At 53.6% G+C, this 20,821-nt stretch overlaps 10 protein-coding genes across 10 annotated transcripts; 4 read left to right on the top strand and 6 right to left on the bottom strand.

Annotated features, from left to right (window-relative positions):
- Window positions 1–800: 800 nt before the first annotated feature.
- On the bottom strand, window positions 801–1,912 carry acpA (acyl carrier protein). The gene is made up of 6 exons (XM_025648520.1): window positions 1,593–1,912; window positions 1,460–1,477; window positions 1,285–1,365; window positions 1,180–1,228; window positions 1,077–1,115; window positions 801–1,020 (listed from the first exon to the last, which is right to left on the bottom strand). The coding sequence occupies exons 1-6, from the start codon at window positions 1,809–1,811 to the stop codon at window positions 1,013–1,015; spliced, it is 414 nt and encodes a 137-aa protein (XP_025497755.1). The 5' UTR covers window positions 1,812–1,912; the 3' UTR covers window positions 801–1,012.
- Window positions 1,913–2,106: 194 nt separating this feature from the next.
- On the top strand, window positions 2,107–3,613 carry BO66DRAFT_396624 (NuoI/complex I 23 kDa subunit family protein). The gene is made up of 3 exons (XM_025648519.1): window positions 2,107–2,503; window positions 2,690–2,955; window positions 3,028–3,613. Exons 1-3 carry the CDS (start codon window positions 2,226–2,228, stop codon window positions 3,156–3,158), a joined length of 675 nt encoding a protein of 224 aa, XP_025497754.1. The 5' UTR covers window positions 2,107–2,225; the 3' UTR covers window positions 3,159–3,613.
- A 600-nt stretch (window positions 3,614–4,213) lies between these two features.
- BO66DRAFT_258314 (putative 60S ribosome biogenesis protein Rrp14) lies at window positions 4,214–6,297 on the bottom strand. Its single transcript, XM_025643023.1, has 3 exons — window positions 6,168–6,297; window positions 6,007–6,090; window positions 4,214–5,851 (listed from the first exon to the last, which is right to left on the bottom strand). Exons 1-3 carry the CDS (start codon window positions 6,180–6,182, stop codon window positions 4,331–4,333), a joined length of 1,620 nt encoding a protein of 539 aa, XP_025497753.1. The 5' UTR covers window positions 6,183–6,297; the 3' UTR covers window positions 4,214–4,330.
- A 491-nt stretch (window positions 6,298–6,788) lies between these two features.
- BO66DRAFT_444530 (putative phosphoglycerate mutase family protein) lies at window positions 6,789–7,576 on the bottom strand (the record flags this gene model as incomplete). Its single annotated transcript, XM_025651596.1, has 3 exons — window positions 6,789–6,903; window positions 7,006–7,228; window positions 7,324–7,576. The coding sequence occupies 3 exons, from the start codon at window positions 7,574–7,576 to the stop codon at window positions 6,789–6,791; spliced, it is 591 nt and encodes a 196-aa protein (XP_025497752.1).
- Window positions 7,577–10,524: 2,948 nt separating this feature from the next.
- Window positions 10,525–11,723, top strand: hel10 (putative high expression lethality protein Hel10). The gene is made up of 2 exons (XM_025648518.1): window positions 10,525–10,910; window positions 10,990–11,723. The coding sequence occupies exons 1-2, from the start codon at window positions 10,606–10,608 to the stop codon at window positions 11,297–11,299; spliced, it is 615 nt and encodes a 204-aa protein (XP_025497751.1). The 5' UTR covers window positions 10,525–10,605; the 3' UTR covers window positions 11,300–11,723.
- A 12-nt stretch (window positions 11,724–11,735) lies between these two features.
- BO66DRAFT_396620 (uncharacterized protein) lies at window positions 11,736–12,714 on the bottom strand. Its single transcript, XM_025648517.1, has one exon. The coding sequence runs from the start codon at window positions 12,521–12,523 to the stop codon at window positions 11,954–11,956; it is 570 nt and encodes a 189-aa protein (XP_025497750.1). The 5' UTR covers window positions 12,524–12,714; the 3' UTR covers window positions 11,736–11,953.
- A 535-nt stretch (window positions 12,715–13,249) lies between these two features.
- On the top strand, window positions 13,250–14,686 carry BO66DRAFT_396619 (mitochondrial 37S ribosomal protein uS2m). Its single transcript, XM_025648516.1, has 3 exons — window positions 13,250–13,304; window positions 13,380–13,601; window positions 13,692–14,686. The coding sequence occupies exons 1-3, from the start codon at window positions 13,277–13,279 to the stop codon at window positions 14,507–14,509; spliced, it is 1,068 nt and encodes a 355-aa protein (XP_025497749.1). The 5' UTR covers window positions 13,250–13,276; the 3' UTR covers window positions 14,510–14,686.
- A 1,092-nt stretch (window positions 14,687–15,778) lies between these two features.
- On the top strand, window positions 15,779–16,840 carry BO66DRAFT_476236 (GPI anchored serine-threonine rich protein; the record flags this gene model as incomplete). Its single annotated transcript, XM_025653308.1, has 3 exons — window positions 15,779–16,081; window positions 16,183–16,281; window positions 16,555–16,840. The coding sequence occupies exons 1-3, from the start codon at window positions 15,933–15,935 to the stop codon at window positions 16,838–16,840; spliced, it is 534 nt and encodes a 177-aa protein (XP_025497748.1). The 5' UTR covers window positions 15,779–15,932.
- A 229-nt stretch (window positions 16,841–17,069) lies between these two features.
- On the bottom strand, window positions 17,070–18,902 carry BO66DRAFT_337561 (arylsulfotransferase family protein; the record flags this gene model as incomplete). The annotated part of the gene is made up of 3 exons (XM_025644332.1): window positions 17,070–17,270; window positions 17,331–18,455; window positions 18,522–18,902. 3 exons carry the CDS (start codon window positions 18,900–18,902, stop codon window positions 17,070–17,072), a joined length of 1,707 nt encoding a protein of 568 aa, XP_025497747.1.
- A 304-nt stretch (window positions 18,903–19,206) lies between these two features.
- On the bottom strand, window positions 19,207–20,452 carry BO66DRAFT_258144 (uncharacterized protein). Its single transcript, XM_025643022.1, has 2 exons — window positions 19,373–20,452; window positions 19,207–19,291 (listed from the first exon to the last, which is right to left on the bottom strand). The coding sequence occupies exon 1, from the start codon at window positions 20,355–20,357 to the stop codon at window positions 19,680–19,682; it is 678 nt and encodes a 225-aa protein (XP_025497746.1). The 5' UTR covers window positions 20,358–20,452; the 3' UTR covers window positions 19,207–19,291; window positions 19,373–19,679.
- Window positions 20,453–20,821: the final 369 nt, after the last annotated feature.

Genomic DNA, 20,821 nt, shown 5'->3' with positions numbered 1-20,821 from the left:
GAAGGGTGGAGTGGAGTGAGTGGAAGAGAAGATCGGATTGACACCCAGAGAGAGAGAGAGAGAGCTGAGAGAGGTGCAAATGGCCGAATAAAGGAGTCAATCGGCCAAGAGCCAAAAAGCACCACTCAACAATTACTTTCGTTGGAGATGGATGATTTCCCAGCAATGCGAGAAGAGAAAAAAGAAAGGAAAGTAGACAAAATCCTCAGTTGTCCGTCTGACAGAAAGAGTGCTCAATTAATTATCTCAATTATCTCAATTTCACTGGGTACTTTCTTAAAGACTATCTGGCGCTTCGTGGTGTCCGGCCATTAGCTCTTGTCGCGGCTGCTTTTAGTGTTGCTCCTCCGGTGACGGAATTGCCCGCAACGCTTTGGACAATCGGCCTGTCTTTACTTCCTTAACAATGACCTTGGCACTTATACACATTCAATTGGTGATATGACACATTGCAGTTTCAGAATAAAGACCTGTCCAGCTATAAGATCTGCCTTGCGAAGACAACTAGCACGTCCACCGTGTCGGTCTCCTTCGACATTCTCAATATCGCCCCCCCCCCCCCCGTCACTCCACGTCATCTCCCCGGATCGCATCATATCAGATTAAAATTACCTCTCAATATGGAGAATGACTCTAATCTGTCTTTTTTCTCGACGATCTACAGCTCTCGGTGGTTTTCGCTCGTCATATACAGCTTTGAGCCTGGTTCAATGACAACTTTTCACTTCTCGCTCGACTCAAGATTGAGGGCGATCCTGAGATCATTTACACGCGCTACGCGACGAAGACCCAACAAAGTATCGTATCGGTCAGAACGGCATTCCCAAAGGTGATATACACGATATAGTAGAGTATGAAAGAGCAGAGGCATGTATCAGCATACAGGGTAGCATCCCCAGCTACCCGGAGTCTCCGCAGTGGCGAGTTTCCTGTAGATGCACGCCATCATCCCCTTTCGATTTCTTCTATTCTAATCCTCCAACAACTTCCCGGTTCCTCATTACGCGGGTATTTAGTGAGCTGCAGACATGTCAGTCGTAAGCTCTGCGATAATAATAATAAGAGGGGTAACTCACCATCGGGCTGGGCAAGGATGTACTCAACAGCCTTGTCGACTGTAGCGGAAGGCGATCAGTTCTCGATTCCGGGGAATTCTCTTCGATTTTTGTAGTGACTTACCGCTGTGGATGGAGTCGGCCTCCTTGTCGGGGATCTCAATGCTGAATTCCTGCAGGCATGTCAGTAAGCGCGCGATCGAGGCGAACTAGATAGGGCAAGCCGTACCTCCTCGATGGCCATGACAACCTCAACGGTATCCAAGCTGTCCAGACCGAGATCGTTCGTGAAGTGAGAAGCGGCGTTGATCTACCAGGTTATATATCGTTAAAAACATGGACCTTTTACCGAGGGATTTTCGCCGGAAGCCGGAGCCCAGCGGGTATCGACTCGAATCACGAACCTTGCTGGCGTCGGAAACCTAAAGCGCATTGAATCAAGATACGTCAGTTCATGCCAGTTTGATAAATCTCGGCGATGCGAAACAACAAGCTGATGGACCTGCATCTGCCGCTTTGGAATGTGACTTGACGCACCTTGTCGAAGTTCTTCAACAGGTTGACAATGCGGCCCTCGACCTCCTCCTTGTTGAGACCGGCAGGAGCGGAGTAGAGACGGACACCCTGGTAGGCGAAGCGAGGAGCGAATTGAGCCGGGCGAGCGACAGCAGAGCTACGGATCTGGAAGGGAGCCGAAGTCTTGACGGCACGAGGGACAGAGGCCCGGAGGGAGCGGACGACAGCGGAGCGGAACATGGTGAGTTATGTGAGAGTACCCGAATGGGAATAATTAGGAGGAAAGAAGTGTGGGGGTGGGGGGGGAGGGAGAATGGAGAAGAGGTTGAATGAAAGTGATAGGAATAGCAGATGGAGGAGGGAGTGAGTGAACTCTGGGCTGGGTTGAGATGGAGACTGAATAAGTCGATGGTTTCTGTTGCGGCTCGGAGCAGCAAAATCCTGCCGCCGGCCAATCAACGGGAAGGAGAAAGCCATGACCTAAGCCCAATTCATTTTGGAAGAGTGCAAACTGAACCAAAACTGACTGACTGACTGGAACTCTTGCTGGGAAAGGCACGGTGACCACTGACCACATTTGAACCTCCCTCCTTCAATTCCAGACTCCTCCTCTCCCCTCCCCCTCCCCCCCCCAAAGGATAATTCCTACTCGCCATGGCCTCCACCAAGTCTGTCGCCAGGCTTCTGGCCTATTCCCGCCCATCGCCTTTCGCTCTCCGTCCTACCCCCATCGGCTCCATCGCAAACTTCTCCTCCTCAGTCGCCCGCGCAGCTACGCCGGCTGGTCCTCCCCAACCGGGCTTCCGCTTGCCTCCTCCGCAGAAATGGGACCAGTCCACTGAGTCTGCCCTCGACAAGGCCACCAAGTACTTCCTCATGGCCGAGCTGATGCGCGGCATGTACGTCGTGCTGGAGCAGTTCTTCAGACCTCCGTAGGTGCCACCCTGCCTTCGCAAGCTTCCCCGCTAGGCCGAACCTCGACGGTTTGGCCACTCAAGCCCGATCATATCCTCCCATCATACCACGACTTTGACGTCAATTGAGCTGTTGCTCCTCCCTCTGCGGGAGCTCCCCCTCCTGGACCCGAACCATCCGCTAACGCGAAGAAACCTCGACAGTTACACCATCATGTACCCATTCGAGAAGGGTCCCATCTCCCCTCGTTTCCGCGGTGAGCACGCCCTGCGTCGCTACCCCACCGGTGAGGAGCGCTGCATTGCCTGCAAGCTCTGTGAGGCCATCTGCCCGGCCCAGGCCATCACCATCGAAGCCGAGGAGCGTGAGGACGGAAGCCGTCGGACGACCCGTTATGATATCGATATGACCAAGTGCATCTACTGTGGCTACTGCCAGGAGAGTTGCCCTGTTGACGCTATCGTTGAGAGTGAGTTTGCCCTTCTCAGTCACTCTTGGATCTAACCGTTGGGACGCGTGACTGACTGACCTTCACTTGCAGCCTCCAACGCTGAATACGCCACTGAGACCCGTGAGGAGCTGCTGTACAACAAGGAGAAGCTCCTTGCCAATGGTGACAAGTGGGAGCCGGAGATTGCCGCTGCCGCCAGAGCCGATGCTCCTTACCGTTAAGCCGCTTTTGGTGTTAGAAGACGATTTTAAGCCAGCATCTTCCGACATGAGGAGTTGAATCTTGACGAGAGTATGCGCTCCCATTTGTCGGAATGCTCGGGAGGTTCAAGCACTAAGAAGAAAAGGGAATGTTGTTTTCAAATTATTGAGAAAGTGGAAGGGTAGGGTGGTCTCTCCTCACGGCGGGTTGACTCGGCCGCTCTAGCCTTCCACTACCCACCTTGTACATAAACTAACGCTCGCAACCCTACCCCAACCCGATTTCTCACCTGTATTTGTCGGGCTCACTCCCAGAGGGGTGTCCTCTGCAGTTGCCCGGAAATATCCTGGCTCTGGTACTCTCTGGTCTTGTCTGCTATTGTGTGTCTCCGATGTCGAAGGATATTTATCTTATCTGCATGTCTCGATTATATGTGTCTGTTTACCTACACTGCTGTTTCAGGTTCTTTTTTTTTCCTAGGGATTTTCAAATCGAAGAAGTATTCTTTTACTTTGTTCTAGACAGAAGAAAGAAGCCATACAGAGGAGGATCAGTCAGTCATTCCTGAATGGGAAACCAGATTGTATCAAATTTGTATCAACAAATGTGTTTCGAAGAAGTATAGGAAACGCTGCCTATGCACATATGCACATAACTTTGGAGGACAAGAATGAACAAAGAAATGAGTAAATGAGTAAAAAAAATCCCCCCAGAGTTGAAAATGTTAATGAACTCCCCGAACACCATATCTCCAAATGATGACCCGCACTCAACAACACACAACCCACTCCCTTTTTAAGATAACTTTTTTGGTAAAAAAAAAAAAAGAGGTAAAGAAAGCACACCCATCTCTCTGCTTTGTCTCTCTCTTTAGGTTTTTGATGATGATGATGATGATGATGATGATTCGTCCTTGCTCCTCCCGTCTCCTGTTTGTATTCGAGAGATCGAAGGAGTAGGTAAGGTATCGCGTAGTGGTGGTGGGTAGGGTAGGGTGGAAGGTAGATGGTATTACATACTGAGGAAGGAACGACGACGGATCATCACCGGGGAGAATCACCGCTCAGTCAGGGTATGGAGGATAGTAAAGGTGGGAGGGCGAGAGGGAAATGGAAATGGTAAGAAGATGGGAGGGCCGGAGAAGGAAGGGCAAAGGCGAAGCTGAGCTGAGGACTACCTAAGTCCAGTTCACTTATTTCTTCTTCCCACCGCCACCACCAGCCTTGGCCTTGAAGCTACCTTCGAAGCCCGGTCTGGCCTTCTTCTTGCCTCCGCCAGCGGCGGGCTTCTTCTTGCCCTTGTTGCCTCCCTTCTCCTCGCGGCGCTTGCGGAGGTTCTCCTCGCGCTTCTGCTGGCGCATGTCCTTGCCGTGCTTGACGGCGTCGATTCGCTCCCGCCACTCGCGTTCGGACTTCTTCTTGGCCGTCTCCTTGCGCTTGAGGGCCTTCTTCAGCAGCGAGGTATCGTCGCGGACCCGCTCGCCGTGGGCACGCTTCTTTGCGTTCAGCCACATGTCCTTCTCCTCGATATCGGCCCGCCGCTCATCATCCATGGAGGCCAGCCGGGCCTTCTTGGCTTCGACAGCTTTGAGGGCGGCGGCTGGGTCGTGGTGAGCACCCTGCCGCTTGGGCTGATCGCGGACGTTCTGGAGAGTGGGATCGGCGTGCTGGCCGTCGCCGAAGACGACCCGACCAAAGGAGTAGTTGGCGTTGCTGGAAGAGCCAACCGAGTCTGCAGGGGAGCGAGGAGAAGCGAGAAGGGAGCCGGATCCGCCGGGAGAGAAGCGGCGGGCCATGGCCTCGTCCTTCAGCCGTTGTTCCTCCTCGCGGGCCTTCTGACGCAGCTCCTTCTTGTGCGCTTTGCGCTGCTCGGCTTTTTGTCGGCGCGCCTCGATGAGCTCTTGGCGGTTGCGGGCGGGCTTGCCATTCAATCCATCGGCGTGACGAGCAGCCCGAAGCTCGTCCAGACGCTTCTGAAGCCGCTGTTTCAACTGTTCGGAAGTGGCCTTGAGGGGCTTGAGGTCGTTGGAGGTGGAGGACTTGGGGGCATCGGTCGAGGGGGCGACGGAGGAGATGGAGGAGCTGCCGGACTGGGGATTGGACGCATCAAAGCCAGAGGAATTGGGAGTCGATGCAGAAGAGGACTCGGGTTCTACGTTGAACTCGAGTGAAAGTCCCTCCTCGGGAACAACGCCCTCGGCAGCGTCGCTCTCATCGCTGTCCTCAGCCTCAACTTCGTTGTCATCATTTTTGCTGGCAGGGGCGGACTCTGATTCTTGCGCAATCTCGGCGGTAGGTGTTTGGTCCTGCTTAGATTTTTGCTCAACCTCCTTCGCCTTCCTGGCAGCATCCTTGACCTTCTTCTTCTCCTTTTGGTTGGCCTTCTTCTGTGCCTTCTTCTCTTCCTTCAATTTTCTGCGCGCTTCGGCGGCCTCGTCCGACTTGGCCTGGGCATCCGGGTTTGCCGAGTCTTCGGTCTGTTTTTGCTTCTTGGACTTGGCGTCACCACGTTTCAGACCTTCTCTGGGCTGCTCGGAGCCAAGTTCTCCGTCCTCAGACGCGGCGTCTTCTCCAGCTTGCTCTTCGTTGCGCTTGCGCTTACGTGCCTTCTCGTCCATCACATCCTTGGCCGTCTTGACATTATCGGGGTCCAACTTGGCCCGCTTGGCTTCGCGAGCTTGCTCCTTGGTCTGCTTTTTCCGCTGCCATTGGTCCTAATCAAGGGATTGCGGTCAGCCACGTCCTTGAGCAGCGGCTGGATGGTGCTGGGGAGTGGGGGCAAGGGAGAAGAGAGTAGGAGAGGAGACGGAGGACAGGAGGGGTTTTTTTTCCTTTGAGCAGAAAAGGAGAAACCAAGGTGAGAACGTACACTGCCATCTTCACCATAGTAGTTCTTTGCCGGGATTAGCGACAACAGACCATCGAAGGCCTGGGCGTGGTCTCGCAGCCGTTCCTGATGAGAAGAAAAAAAAAATGTCAATCTCAGAATCAGGCACACAGCAGTGCAGTGCAGTGCACGGGGCAACACACCTCGATGTCATCCATTTCTGCAAGAGACAAAAAAGAAAAAAAAACCAGCAGGCCTGTCCAAGAACACAAAAGAACTCGAGAAGCAAATACCAGGGCCGGAATTGGAGGTTGATGGGTCTAATGGGCAACGCTCGGGGTCAAGGTAACGAAAGCCGCGATACCATGAAAAAATTGGGTGAGCAGGTTGAAATCTTGGCATTGCTCCTTCTCCGCTCGGCTGTTCACCGCCTTCACCACCTGCGCACACAAGAGAATTATTCCAGTACGGAGTCAGTCGGCCTTATCCCCGTCAACTGGTAACGTTAAGTCCGGGATGTCACTGGAAGTATGGTCCACGTGCCCTCCTACTCTATTACATGATCTGGACTAAGATGTGATCTGATCGGCGCTGTTAAACTACACAGCAATAAAATCAATCAATAAATGACGACAAATGCAGAATGAACCCTCAGGCTGTGATCCAAGACGGTATCCGTCATATATTTCAGTTATATCATCTCTGTGAACCTATTACTCCGATGTTACTCGGTCATACATCTCGAATCTACATCACTGATATATATCCACCCCGCAATGGGCCTAGTATCCAACAGGAGCCGATTACCTCGACACTACCAGCCTCTAAAGCTCCAGGAATGCCGGGTCGAATCCCTTATCATCTAAACCAACACAATTCTCACTCTCAATCGAGGTAATGTTATCAAACGGCCAAGGAATAGTCCAAATCAAATCGAACCTAATCAAGCCCTCAAAATATCAGCCACCATCCACACCTGAACGTCACGAGGCGCAACTATTCTTTTCCCATTCTAGATAGTATACGAGGGAGAGTACTCACCGCTCCTCGGGATAAACAGGTGGGTCATCCGAGCCCAAGGCGCTGACGATATTCGCCATCTTTCCATGCCGCCATGAAATCAGGATATTGCCGGGGCCCCGATAGTGACGGATCTTTCGCGCCACGCACTTCGCGTCATTGCGCTTGCAGGAGGTGTCGATCGGCAGAGAGAGGTCGTGGGCGAGGGGGAGGACGGTTTCGTAGGAGCGACGATGTTGGCCGACTATGTAGTATTGGTGTCAGTGTCAACGCTTTGCGATCAAAAGGCAATCCAAAAGAGGGAGATTGGGCAAGGGCTGATGTCTGGAGGTTCCTTACGAGAGTTGATGTGTGGTGCCATTAGATATCCGATATCATACGGCGAGTCGGCGCCAAAGACGGAACGGAGACATTCTGCGCGCTTGAAGCCGTCGGCGTTCAGACCGCTGTCGCTGGGATCCGGGGGCTTCTCCCCATGACGGATCAGGTACACCGTTGGCTTCGTCGGTTGGGATGATGGGATGGAGGCACCCAGGGTCAGAGTGGATGCGGTGAGAAGGTATAGAATATTGCTAAGCTGAGAGGCGATCATCTTGATATATATAGTGTGTGACAGGTGATAGCTGTGATCACAGCTACCGGGTCATTTCTAGTGCTTTTATATCTCGAATCTATGGTGTCTTCTCATCGAGGGAGAGAGTATGTCCGCTTGCGCATCACGACGTTCGGGAGAGTCGTCAGGGCCTCGGGATCTATATATACGTCGGCCGAGTATTCAACCAGGTGAGGAGGGTACGCGTGGAGATTTAAAAATGGAGCAAGCAAGCAAGCTGAGGGATGGTCGATCATAAAACACACTATCGATCGACGCAATGCATATGGGGAGGGATGGGGGGAGGGCAGCAGGGCAGCAGGCGACCAGGCTGCTGCATAACGCAACACGGCTGCTGAGCCTATTCTTTGCTGCTATGAGCGAATTTTTCGTGACCAGTAGACTGGAAAAATCATCTGTTACTCGAGATAAAGAGTCCACTGAGATGGGCCCTCTCGATCTCGTGCAACATGGAAGCTTTGACGTTGATTGGGACGTCCGGTCGGTCAGGCGACGATCCATGGAGCCCAGCTGAGGGTTTCTCGGGGCAGAATTCATAACCTTAAAAAAAAGGTCGATCTGCGGTGAGTTTGTCCCTCAGTCGGATGATGTGAGCTGGCCTGCTGTTTTGATTCTGCTTTTTTTTTTTCGAGCCATGAGTGTGAGGACCGTGAGGGCTCTGTCACGGAACTTTGTAGGAGGCTGAGATGTGGATACACCGTAGCAGTTATCTTTAGTCGGGGGGATATGCTTTGGAAGGAAAAGCTTGATGAGCAGGATCTTGCAACGCAGCTATCAAGAAGTCATGACCCTTGCATTCTGCCTTGCACTGCTGACTGGTGCTATCCGTGGAGATTGAGAACATCGTTTGTGGTGTGCCACATGCAAGGCAAGTCCTGAGGCGGCATCATCATCATCGAGGGGCTGCAGATCTACTTATACCTGCTGTAGGTTTGTATGTACAGGTAGCTTCTCGTGAAGTGCCGTGCACTCTCCCCGCTCTCCGCGGACGGACGTACCATGCAAACTCCTGCTGCTCTGCATGAGCCTGTGAGGGAATAATTAAGCTTTCAAGTTGACTCGGACAGGTAGACACTATGAACAAGCTCGGGCTGAGAGGCAGTTCCTTGGGATGGGCTCCCCGCTCCGATAAATACCGCTTGTGTTGTGTTGGATTGGGTCCAAGTCTTGGGTCCATAGACTACGTTAGTACTGTAGCCTGGGCAGTTGTTCCTCTCTTTGACCGGGGAGATATCAACGGTTCATCCGAGACCAAGCCACTGTAGGTGGATTGGAGGTACCCCTCCCCCTCAAAAGAAAGGATGGGATGTGACCGTGGAAGGGCCAAATGCGTTGTCGATGTCAGTTTGCACTGCAGTTGCCTCGGATACTGAGCCGACAGCACGGCCCCCAATCCATCCAGGTCACCGAAAAGGGGAGGACGTGATTGATCAGCAGGCGATATTGTTCTAGAAGCACCTTCCACAAGGCTTGTGATCGCTTAGAGTACCTATATCCTCTCTCTTGCATCTTCCAGCTGAGGATCTCTCTCCTGTTCACCTGCTCGGCTCTAAGCCCCAATTTCCACGGTCTAAAGAGGTTGAGATCCGAAGGAAACCAGCCACAATGGGCTTTCCAGCATCTGAGTGGTCTACGTGGGACTGTTTCCTCCACTTTCCGCACGTATTCACTGCCCCCCCCCCCGGTTACGTATATCTCAGCGGAAGATGTCAGACCAAAATTTCCGCTAGTGTATGCAGAAACATGTCTGCCTGTTACGTGCCGTACTGGACGACGGTGTCTCCGACGGGATGCACACTTGAACCCCTGTCAGTAAAAATAGGACATCGACATTGTTAATTTTCTACTTAGGGGGTTCTTGCGGAGCTCGGCAAGCTCAAAACCTATTGCAAGAGCACTTTCAATTTCATCTACCCGAGGATCCGGAACTGCAATAGACTATCCGTATTCGTAGATTGAAGAGCTCATCCCGAGCCCCATGAATCGTAGTCTTGGCATTACAGGCTCGGGCTATCGGCATCACGCCATTACCCGTTGAGGCTGTGCCAAGTACTGTACACCCTGCGCCACAGTGACTTCGGTATGAAGTAACTTATGCAGGAGTCGATGCCTGAATGTGCACGACGTTACCAGTCTTACCAGCCAAGATGTGTAAGGTGGGTTTTCCGTCGAAATCGGATGGCTGCATATTGAGACCAAGGATGATCGTTGCCCCAGTGGCGCATCAATGTACTGTACTGGTACCAGTGAGTATATCATTGTGTACGTTAGGTAGCATGGGACTCAGAAAGTCACACACTGGGAGGTTGAGGAAGAATCTATAGATGCCCTGGATATTGCGGCACTGTCAGGAGTACCTCACTTAGCATTGGTGATCGGTCTCAGCCCTGCGTCCATCCAAGAAACACATGGCTGCAAGAGTGCACAGCCACCCGCACCTCATCGTGGCGGGGGAGTCATCCGTACGGGTCACCGCTATTCAGTAAACTCAGAACAATTTTCACATATCAGATATCTCATAGACGACGCCTACTGAACCCAGCCAGGTAATCATGTCCAAGGCTGGGGCTGGGGGCAAGGAATCGGGGCCGATACTGTCCCGCATGGTTTCTTTAATGACCGCAGTGTGGCTCAGTCATACGGAGAGGTACTTGTAAGATTGGCATGTTTTGCCTAGTAAATCTCGCAGGGCTTGGCATGAACGGAGAAGAGGGAAACAGTGAATTCATGGTGGGGCTCGTCCCCAGCAATTCACAGAAGGGCCAGGAAGGCCAGAAGGATCCGACTGCGCCTGCTCAGCCCTGTAGTGCCCGTAGTGCCAGATCAGCTTATCAAGTGGCCAAATCTCCCACTATAAAAACCTAAGGTGCCCCTCGTTCCCATCATCCGTCTTTCATCATACTATCCCACTCTCTCTCCTTCCTCCGACTTACAAGTCAGATAACAACAACACTTACATCACATATCCACATCGAATTACCCCTCTTCATCTCACACACACCGACAACATGTCCGGCTACGATCAGTACAACCAGGGCCAGGGCGGCTACTACGGCCACCAGCAGGGTGGTTACCAGCAGGGTGGCTACCAACAGGGTGGTGGCTATCCTCAGCAGCAGGGCTACGGACAGCAGGGTGGCTACGACCAATACAACCAGCACAGCCAGCACGGTAGCCAGGGTGGCTCTGCCAACGACTACTATGGCTCCAGCGGACAGCAGTCTCAGTATGGTGGTGAGAGCCAGTACGGCCAGCAGCAACAGTACGGCCAGCACGGTCAGCAGCAGCAGTATGGTCAGGACCAGCGTGGAGAGTAAGCTCACCCTCATCGACTTCCCCTCTATAACCAAAGTACCATGGTGAACTGACATGTTCTTTTCTTTTTTTCCCAGGTACAACCAGCAGGGTGCCCCTGGTGGCGCGCAGGACGGTGAACGTGGCCTCGGTGGTGCCCTCGCCGGTGGTCTGGCGGGAGGCTTTGCCGGTCACAAGGCGGATCACGGGATCCTCGGAACCATCGGTGGTGCCATCATCGGAAGTATCGCTGAAGACGCCATCAAGAAGCACAGACACAAGGAGGAGGAGCAGCAGCAGTACGGCTACCCTCCCCACGGTGGTCCCGGTGGCCCTCCTCCTCCCGGCTCTCACCACGGTGGCGGTGCTAGCATGATGGACCAGTTCGGCAGCTTCTTCAAGAAATAGACGGCTCCTCCTCACCTTGGACCGTTCTTGATCTCATGACCTTGCTGCTTCATTCTACATGACTGAGTCTTTTTATTTACTTGTTGCCCTTTCCTTTATGTTACGGCCGGCCGGGGTATGGGAAATGAATTCTAGTCTTTTCTTCCAACAACCGTTTCTTGCGCTTAAGATTGCTCTGCTTTTCTCTGAATTATCTCCCTGAAGTATTGAAACTAGGGATTGGACTTGAAACTTGATACCGATGCTGGGTCTGCCAGCATAATTTACTTATTAGTGGCTATGCTACGAAGAATCATGCTGTCTTCGGACCCCGCAATTACAAGGATTTGCTTGAGAAGGAATGTAGTTGTAACTGCAAGATATGAAATGTTGTCATGAATGTCATATGAATTCCAAGAAACCTAGATGCCGACGCTCAAAAGAGGGGTGTGCGATGGCGGGGTGAGCGTCCCTACGAGACCCGAGTCCCGACATACCCAACCCCGCCTTTAGATTTCATGCATTCCCGGGAGGACAGGTGAGAATGAACTACAGCACCCATTGGCCACCCTGGGCTTACTGAGTCATGCGATGATGAGCTGTCCCAGCAAGTCAGAGGGACTTGCATTTGGCTCGTTGGCATCTGACACACAGGGAATGAATGGGTGGGTGCATTTACGTTGCCATGCTTCGGTGTTCCCAGCGCCTCTCAATCCTGCGTCTCTCAGCACGGCCCGGAACCCTCACCGCACCCTGCCCGTGTCTGGCGAGGATCTCGTGCAGACCCAGCAACGTCTCTACGTACGGGAAACCGGAATGGGTGATGCTCGCCAGCAGCTCGATCAGGGCCTCATCCTCCTCCTCATGGAAGGTCGCCTTCCCCCCGAGTTTGTGCTGGTAGATGCCACGCACCCGGTGGTCTGCGCCGTCCGTGGGGAGGACCTCGCGATAGAACCGACACCATTCCCCGGTGCTGAGCTCCCCGGCGATGGGGGCCGAGTCCGGGTTCTCGCGCCGCGCCTGCAGGAAGATGTACTTGAGCAGTTCTTCCATGCGGGCCCAGGGGACCTCCTCCAGAGGCAAGTCCCTGGGCCCAAGCAGGTAGAACATCGTCGTGCAGGGCGTCTCCCTCGCGCCTACTTGGTACGTGATCTGGCACTGGCGGTCATACAAGCAGCCGAGCGGGCGTCCGCCTTCGGGGGTGCAGCCCCCTGGGTATAGCGAGATCTCCCCGGGTTGGATCATCTTGTGCGCAGGTTTGGACTGGGGGGATGGTTGATGTTGTATGGGCGGTATATGAAGAGAGCGTGCAGTACACAGGTTGATCGAATTATAAGAAGAATGAATCTATGTTTTCCCGCCTGGGAATGCGAACTTGCAAAGCGTGGCATATTTATATCTAGATTGTCCGAGTATTCTTAGAATCACAATGTCTTTATGTGTGAGCTCTTTGACTGCAGCAAGATAAAGGAGAGTGTCCTTTATTGACTAGATTGCTGGAACTGATAGTCCCGGTTCCTGAATATAATCCTATGGTCTTAGCATCGCAAGTGATTGTTTTACCATCAAGCGTCCTTTGTTCTGATCCCTCCAGTCTGTCACTCGGTTCCTGCTGAAGCCACCAGTCCGTCTAGCAGTGTCTATTCCTGTCCGGGACAGTGCTCTTTTCGGGCTGTCAGAGGAAGATAGGCTCTCTTGTTCGACTGGATGTCCATGTAGACCCAGTATGCCTGAGAAGGGTTGTATGGGATCGACGTTGATGAAATAGCCCTCCATGATATGGAGGGAAAGAAGTTGTGAGGCAAATGCTTCATACTTCATACATCGGATGGATCATGCATTGTCGCCCTGAGGCAACCAGGCTTGTCCGGAAGCGGATTAGCGCATGGTCCTGGGTGCCTGGGGCAGAACTGTGCGGCCAAGCCCGATCAAAAGTTCGAGCGGAAGATTCCCCTTCAACACTGCGGAAGGGAACAAGACTGCTCTGTATAGTACACCATGATTGTCCGGCATTGTTTGCGGCAAAGTGAGTTCTTGTCTGCTATCTCGGCTCTATTGAACTTTGTATCCTGATTACTGACGCTCTCTCTCTGTCTTGCAGGCCGCCAGCTCGGTGCGCTCAACTGCCCATCGCGCGTCTGGGCCCGATTCTCCTCCACCGAGACGATTGTCGAGACGATTGTCGAGACGATTGTCGACACTCCGGCGCAGCAAGCCCCCCGGGTGACTGCCACTCCAGTTGGAATCCCCTCGGAGCCTGGGTCGCCGGCAGCATATGCATTGACTCCTGAAAAGGAGGCCTGGGACAAGGGTCTGCAGCGCAGTCAGTACACCCAAACAACTTGGTGACCCCCCCATGTACACGAGTCCGGACGGCAACACTAACATAAGGTGCTCGTCTTATCTTGAACAGAGGCCGACTTCCGCCAAATGGGAACCACTCTGGAAGGCAAATACAATCCCGACCAGCTCCTCTTCAACCCCCCTCAACCCGCCGACCTCACTCTCGAAATGCTCCTCGCCAATCAGACACACCTCGGACACTCAACCTCCCGCTGGAACCCGCAAAACTCCCCCTACATCCACGGTATTCGCGAGGGAATTCACATCATCTCCCTGGACGTGACCGCCGCGTATCTACGACGTGCGGCCAAGGTCGTCGAGGAGGTCGCCGCCCGCGGCGGATTGATCCTGTTCGCCGGCACCCGGAAGGGCCAGAAGCTGATGGTGGTCCGGGCCGCCGAGCGGGCCCAGGGCTACCACCTCTTTGAGCGATGGATCCCCGGCAGCTTGACCAACGGCAGTGTCATCCTGGGCCACTGCGAGGTGAAGGTGGTGAACATGTACGACGAAGAGCTGCCGACGTTCAAGGAGGTGGCCAACTCCCGGCCCTCGCTCAAGCCGGACTTGGTGGTCTGCCTGAACCCCCTGGAGAACACGGTTCTTCTGCACGAGTGTGGCCTCAACAACGTCCCCACCATCGGCATCATCGACACGGATGCGGACCCCACCCGCGTCACCTACCCGATCCCCTCGAACGATGACAGTCTGCGTGCCGTCGGCCTCATTGCTGGTGTCCTGGGACGAGCCGGAGAGGCCGGTCAGCAGCGGAGGTTAAAACTTGCTAGGAAGGGACAAATTCTTTATCAGCCCCTTACACAGCAAGATCTTCCAATCCGCAAGCCGGGGGCGGCAAATGATCGGAAAGAGGAGTCAAAGAAGCGGAAATGAAGAATTGGCGGCGCTACGGAATTTCTTTTTGATCTCGGTTTGCCTGCCCTTGACTGGGATTGTACTGTACAGGACATATAAACCTTTTTTTGCGTCTGTTTTTCTTCCCCATGTTTTTCCTTCTGGTGTTGCGAACATGTATCAACAAATGTCGTCTGAATCGCATCTTTAACTTCCATCTGTACTACCGTTTCAATGGATTGTTTTCGTGTGCCATCAAACATGAAATCTAGTTTTAGATGTTGGGTGGGTAGATTGGGTGGTGGCTAGTTTATCCTTGCATGCCGATTCCACATGGATCAGGCGTGGTTAGCTTCGTGGTGTTTTGTGAGCACGTCCAAGTACGGTCAACAAGATAGATTGAGTTGATTGTATTCCCGTGCAAACATCCACTTGCCCTGTGAATTGAACCAACAGCGGCTGTCTATCTCCTTTTCATGTGGTGACGCTCGTCTCGTTGCGGAGCATATACTCCAGACAAGACTGACCGGTAGTTCGTGGTCGAAGATAACCAGTCCATCCGCGGCCAGAGAGAGTTATACGATGGGTCAGATTTTCCAGCAACATTGAGTGAGGGTTGTCCGGCATGCTCCATACGGTGGCATCCAACAACTCGGCAAGTCACATAACTACCGTGCTATTCAATCAAAGTCAATAATCAATAGACAAAGACAACCACCCGAGCCGTATTCGAAGTAGCGTTACAAGTCAATGATCAACTCCACCAACACAGAGAAAGTAATCAACTATCCGAGACCCTCAAACCTTCTTCTCCGAGCTCATCTCCCTCCATCTGACCTCTCATATCAATCCAACCTGATCCAGCTGTATCTCCCACCACCTTGCCCATGCAGGGACTGAGCTAGCGGTCGGGACGTGCCCCAACCCTAGACTTTTGTACTGGTAACTTAGGCAATGGCCTACTCCGGTAGAGGAGGGAAATCTTCATGCAACTCTCGATCAATAATTCCATCCCGGACCAGGGCCACCTGATTGGCACAGAACCCCGAACGAGGTGCTTTGTGGCGGTGATAGTTTGATGCATGAGGCCAGCCTGGAGGGTTTTCCGGAGAGACTGTGAGCATACCGGTATGATGATTGATTCGTCTCTGCTTCTTTCGGTCAACTCAATTCCAATTCCAATTCCACACCCACTGGACAAACACGATCGGGATGAGGTTAGAGCAGGGATCGATTTCAACATATTGGTATGATATATCAATGATCCCATGTCTTTTCTTTTCTCCTGTTGATTCCCCCTTCCACTCTCTTCGGAGGAGGACCACTGCTGCTCTATAAATCCAGCTACTTAGCTGCCATCCATCCTCTCTTCCAGATCCCCTCTCCTCTTTCCAAGACTTTTTGACCCACCAACCCGACCTTCATAGACAGAAAGAAAAGAAAAAGAAAGGCAAAAGCAAAAATGCACCTCCAAACCCTTCTCCCCATCCTCCTGACCTCCGCCTCCCTCGTCGCCGCATCACCGAATGCTGCTGCTGCTGCCGCTGCCGCTGCTGCGCCGGCAGCAACAACAGCAGCCAGCGCGGGGGACACAGCGCAGTGCGCGAAGAGGTATGCACCTCCCTAAGCTCTCGCCTCCAAGAACGGGCACATAGACTACCAAGGCTCAGAGAGCTACCTAGACAGCTAACTGACTGACATGAGGGACATAGTATCCTGGACGCCTGCCTGAAACAGCTCCAACCGCAGATGGACGCCTGCGCGCAGAACGACTGGGATTGTCTGTGTACGCAGAGTCAGAACGTGTTGACGTATGCATCACCCCTTTCCATTGCTCCCCCTTTCCCTGTTCCCGGCTTTGATCGCCTTTGTATCTTTGATGCTTCTGGTTGATCAGGGTGTGTGTGTGGTGGATGGGGTCGGGTGCTGGATACATACATCTATCAGCACACCCACCACCCGCCACCCGCCAAGACCTATACGCCATACCGCAATCCCAAACCAAGAGAATAGCCAGCCCTACACTCTCTACTACCTACTCTCCCCACAAAGCTAACCCTTTCTCTCTCTCTCTCTGCCTAAAGCTGCTACAACGACTGCCCCTCCGACCCGGGCCGCTACACCGTCACCCAGCAACAAGTGCCCTACTGCAACGCGGCGCAGGCCAACTCGCTGCTATACTCGACCTCCACCAAGGTGACCAAGACCTCGTCGGCGACCAAGACGAGCGCGCCCACCACCGCCGCGGCCAAAACGACCGCCGCGTCCGCCACGGCCACGGCGCTCGAGTCTTCCGGGGCGGCGGCCGGTGCTGGATTGGAGCTGGGGTTGGGGGTTGCGGCGGTGGTTTTGGGGGTGTGGGGGTTCTAAGACCGGATGAATTGGGCTGTCGAAGCTATGGGTGCTGATTGTTGGGAGTGTACCTGGGATGTAATACTGCTGTTGTGTTGGTGTACGACCTCAAGGATGATGGATCTGTATGTACTAACTATGAAAGAACCTGTGATATTATGTTATGTTATGTCTAATCTGCGCAATGCTCTCTGGTGTTTTTGATCATTAAACAGATATAGAATGGGTATCGGATTGATGCGGAAATTCAAAATGCAAGTTCATACTTCATGACGCCCCAGTAAGACTTTGCCCCCCCATAAAATGAGCGGAACGTCTCCTGTATTCGTCTTCGCCCGGTCCACACGGCTGTCGACAAGGCTCCCGTGGCACAGATTCCCACCAGAGTCCATTGGAAGACCCCCTCGGAGAAGATGGAGAGTGACGAGCGGATGGTTTCGGCGGTGTTCTGTGATTCTCGTGGTCAGCATCCCAGGCCACGGGAAGGAAAGCGGGAAGCAACAAATACCCATGTCTCAAACGCCTCGAACACCCTCGTCGCCCCCATGTGATGACCCTCGAAATCCACCGCCACCAGCCGAAAGTAACCATCCCCCACGAGTTCGACGGTCGTCTCGAATCCCTCCTTCGGCTCGTACTGGACGCTCTCGAACTCCTCCTCCGGGGCGCTGCCATTGCTGGCCCGCTGCAAGACCCAGCCTGCCACATCCGTTGCCCCGTTCCAACTCACATACGCCGTGTGCGCCGTCTCATCTACCTCGACGTCTGGCGGATTGCGCGGTCGCCCTATCCAGTGGGATTTCTGCGCACGGTACGACTTCGTCCACCCAAGCCAGAAGAAGACCCGGGGGCCCCAATGGAAGTCGCAGAGGAGGTCGCCGTCGGTGCTGAACTCGGTGTATGCGGAGGATTTCCCCCAGCCAACAAACACATTTCCGGTTCGCGGGAGAACTTGCAGGCTGCCCTGCGAGTGGCTGCTGAAGCGGCCCGGGCTGTCATAAACATGGAGGGTGTCGGCTGTCCAGTCGGCAAAATCCAGGCGGATCATGAGACCCCGGGAATGGTCGCAGGTGTACCCGTTCTCGTAGGCGGCGTTGTCGAGCAGGGTGAGTACATTGTCCGAGTGCCAGCGCGCGTCGTGCTGCCAGGTGAACCCCGTGGCCGAGCCATCGGATGAGATATCCCGGAAAGTGTTGCGCTTCCCACCCAGCACCCACAGGATTTCCCCAGTCGAACTGATGCAGGTGACAGTGTGCATGTAGCGGGACGATATGAGGTAGCTTCCGTCCCTGGGATGCTTGTCGATACTATCGATATGAAAGTAATCGTACGCAACCTGTGGGGAAGGCGAGGAACCCTTGTCGCCGAGGGGGAGGTATGATTCGTCGATGGCATAGTGATCGCGTGCGCGCCACTCGAAAAGAAGCTCGCCTGTCTCAATATCGATCTCCTGGAACAGGCTGTCGTAGATCCAGCCGTCTTCAAGCCCGCCGACTGCGCTCAGATCCGCCTGGCAGATTTCGTAGATGGTCAGGATCGCGGTGCCTTGGTCGGTAATTTTGAACTCGTGCAGGTCGCCTTGATGGCCGTTGGCGGCTGAGACAATGTGGACAACGTCGTAGGAGGAATTGAGCTATTCGAGCGTGAGATGGTTAGTTCAGCTGGCAATCACATATGAGCATCGTGCGGCAAGGCCCACCATGTAGTACTGTCCCATGCCTCGGGTGCCATCATACTCGCCAGCCCAGAAAGTGAGATAATCCTGGCCCTGGTACTGCTGTACCTTCAAGTCCATGACCTCCCCGAATGCGCGCTCCATCCAGACTAAATTCCCCCGGTGGTCGTAGACTAAGGGTCCCGGTTCGGGATAGCTATGACCACGCGGGCTGAGAAAGACATAGCCTTCTTCACAATCGGGATGCCATTGTTTCACATGAACCTCGGGGGACTTCATGCCGACCGACTCATAGCTCAGCGTGGGATGCGGGCCGAACAACCCCAGTTCATACCAGAGGCCGTGCCATGAGAAGGCCGTTGCCAGTAAGGGCAGGAAGCCCCAGAAAACCAGCAGTGCGGCCATCTATGGTCGGAGATAGAATGACCTGAGATAGAAGAACAGGAGGAGAATGCATTTCGTGCACAGCAGCGGAGAAAATCATCTTGTAGGGTTGAGGTGAGCCATCCTAATCCAAGTGGACACAGCATGACGCGGTCGATCATGGATTGCAAAGCGACTGACGAGTTAACGTCGGTTTGAACCGAATCGGCCCCATTAGCGGTCGTCGTTCGTTGGCTTGTGTTCCACTGATAGTCCCCAGCAGTTCAGAACCCACGTAAACAAGATTCCCTTAAACCCACTTGGGGCGACGCTAGATTGTTTAGGTCGTGGAGAACCACGCGGAAATTCTCGTTGTCAAAGTTCCAGCTGTCGTCGTACCCATGGTTTGTACAAGAACATCCGTCGGCAGGCTGAGCAGGCAGATAGATAGTTAGTACTGCGGATAAATCTTTTATCTAAAGGGACAGAAGTTTGTAGAAGTGCTGCTATACTGTACTGTACTTTTTTTTCCCCTTCAGATTGCATCAGCTGAACGGCTTCATGCAGCGTACGCTGTACTGTACCTCTTTGCAAGACGGCAGCCACATTTTCAACTTGGGTGGTTCATGTCATAATCTGATTGTGATGATTGATGGAATCTCATGCCGTGGCTTGGAAGCCAGAGTGATTGTGTGTGAGGTGAGGCACAGCTGAGGGGTTGAATGGCGAAGTATGGAGTATGGAAGCAGAGCAGGAGGAGCAGATATGAACTTGGAAGGCAGATGCATACACCATCCTAAACTTGAATCATTGCTAACGTTATTGCTCCTTTGCTCCTCTCCTTCTGCTACTTCTCCTCACACCAATCTTTTGCTCCTTTTGCTCCCTCTCCACCTTCTCCTCCTCCTCTTCAATCTTCCCACGCTTCCTCTTCCCCCGGATGTCTTGAAGATCAATTCCCTCCTTCTCCCCCTTCTCCCCCTTCTCCTCCTCCTTCTCCTCCTCCACCACCACCCCCTCGATCCCATCCTCACCCCCAATTCCAAACCTCACCACAAACGCCACCTTCTCAATCTCCAGACACCCAACTCCCACCCCCAGCCTCCCCCTCAACCTCCGCACCGCATCCCACAACTCACGATACTCCCCAGCACTATACTTAACATTCAACTCCCCGCTCTTCCCGGGCTTGAACGCCTTCCCCACCCTTTCCGGATCGCCCCCAGGGAAAACCCCCAAACACAACCACAGAAACACATCATCACTATAAAACGGCACCCCAATACCCCCACCCCCAACCTCACCCTCACCATCATCATCCGACGACAAAACCGACAACACCAAACTCCCCGTCGCAGGCCCAACCCCCCTCAACGGGCCCGTCACCTTCTCCAACGCCGTCCCCGGGAACATCTCCCGCAGTTCTACAGTGCGCAGCAATCGAAATGCCTCCGCCGTAGCCTCCCGCACCAGACTTTCGGGATTCGAGCGGATCATTCCCAGTAATGCGGGGCGGAATTTCCCGTGTTTCCTTTGGGACCATTCTCTTAGTTATGCTATGGTATGGAGTATAGCTGATGGTGGGGGGTAGTTGATATGTTATGCTCGGATAGCCCCGATCGTATAAAGTAGAGAAGTAAGGAAAACGTGATGGATCGAGCAAGGCATTAGGTAGTAAGTTAAGGGGGGGGGGGAGAAACGTACATCTTCCACTCGACCAAACGCACCAATTCCTCCTTCTCGAGATACGCACTCCCTTCCCCATCACCCCCGGTAGTGGTCGAGGCGCGTTGACGGACTGCATCTGGGAGGGTCGTGTAGCGGAACTCGTCGAGGGCGAGGTAGGTTTTAACGGCTGCCGGCGCATCGTCGGGGTCCTCTGTTACGGTGAGGGTCGAAGTATGATCCTTGGATGCGGATTTGCTTTTGGGTCTGCTGCTGCTGCTCCTGCTGCTGGCGGC

This window comes from Aspergillus aculeatinus, assembly GCF_003184765.1.
Source record: "Aspergillus aculeatinus CBS 121060 unplaced genomic scaffold BO66scaffold_95, whole genome shotgun sequence".
Classification (NCBI taxonomy): Eukaryota; Fungi; Ascomycota; class Eurotiomycetes; order Eurotiales; family Aspergillaceae; genus Aspergillus; species Aspergillus aculeatinus.
The sequence above is the reverse complement of the archived record's forward strand: the minus strand, read 5'-3'. Positions and strand labels throughout refer to the sequence as shown.

Excerpts from the sequence above, each read along its gene's own strand:
- acpA (XM_025648520.1), bottom strand. The coding sequence starts at position 1,811 with ATGTTCCGCTCCGCTGTCGTCCGCTCCCTCCGGGCCTCTGTCCCTCGT. Across the intron at positions 1,229-1,284 it reads TTGTCATGGCCATCGAGGAG|GAATTCAGCATTGAGATCCC; the intron begins GTACGGCTTGCC and ends ACATGCCTGCAG. Across the intron at positions 1,116-1,179 it reads GGCCGACTCCATCCACAGCG|TCGACAAGGCTGTTGAGTAC; the intron begins GTAAGTCACTAC and ends CTTCCGCTACAG.
- BO66DRAFT_396624 (XM_025648519.1), top strand. The coding sequence starts at position 2,226 with ATGGCCTCCACCAAGTCTGTCGCCAGGCTTCTGGCCTATTCCCGCCCA. Across the intron at positions 2,504-2,689 it reads GAGCAGTTCTTCAGACCTCC|TTACACCATCATGTACCCAT; the intron begins GTAGGTGCCACC and ends AAACCTCGACAG. Across the intron at positions 2,956-3,027 it reads TGTTGACGCTATCGTTGAGA|CCTCCAACGCTGAATACGCC; the intron begins GTGAGTTTGCCC and ends CTTCACTTGCAG.
- BO66DRAFT_258314 (XM_025643023.1), bottom strand. Across the intron at positions 5,852-6,006 it reads ACTATGGTGAAGATGGCAGT|GACCAATGGCAGCGGAAAAA; the intron begins GTACGTTCTCAC and ends TCCCTTGATTAG.
- hel10 (XM_025648518.1), top strand. The coding sequence starts at position 10,606 with ATGTCCGGCTACGATCAGTACAACCAGGGCCAGGGCGGCTACTACGGC. Across the intron at positions 10,911-10,989 it reads GGTCAGGACCAGCGTGGAGA|GTACAACCAGCAGGGTGCCC; the intron begins GTAAGCTCACCC and ends TTTTTTTCCCAG.
- BO66DRAFT_396620 (XM_025648517.1), bottom strand. The coding sequence starts at position 12,523 with ATGATCCAACCCGGGGAGATCTCGCTATACCCAGGGGGCTGCACCCCC.
- BO66DRAFT_396619 (XM_025648516.1), top strand. The coding sequence starts at position 13,277 with ATGATTGTCCGGCATTGTTTGCGGCAAA. Across the intron at positions 13,305-13,379 it reads CCGGCATTGTTTGCGGCAAA|GCCGCCAGCTCGGTGCGCTC; the intron begins GTGAGTTCTTGT and ends TCTGTCTTGCAG. Across the intron at positions 13,602-13,691 it reads GGACAAGGGTCTGCAGCGCA|AGGCCGACTTCCGCCAAATG; the intron begins GTCAGTACACCC and ends TATCTTGAACAG.
- BO66DRAFT_258144 (XM_025643022.1), bottom strand. The coding sequence starts at position 20,357 with ATGATCCGCTCGAATCCCGAAAGTCTGGTGCGGGAGGCTACGGCGGAG.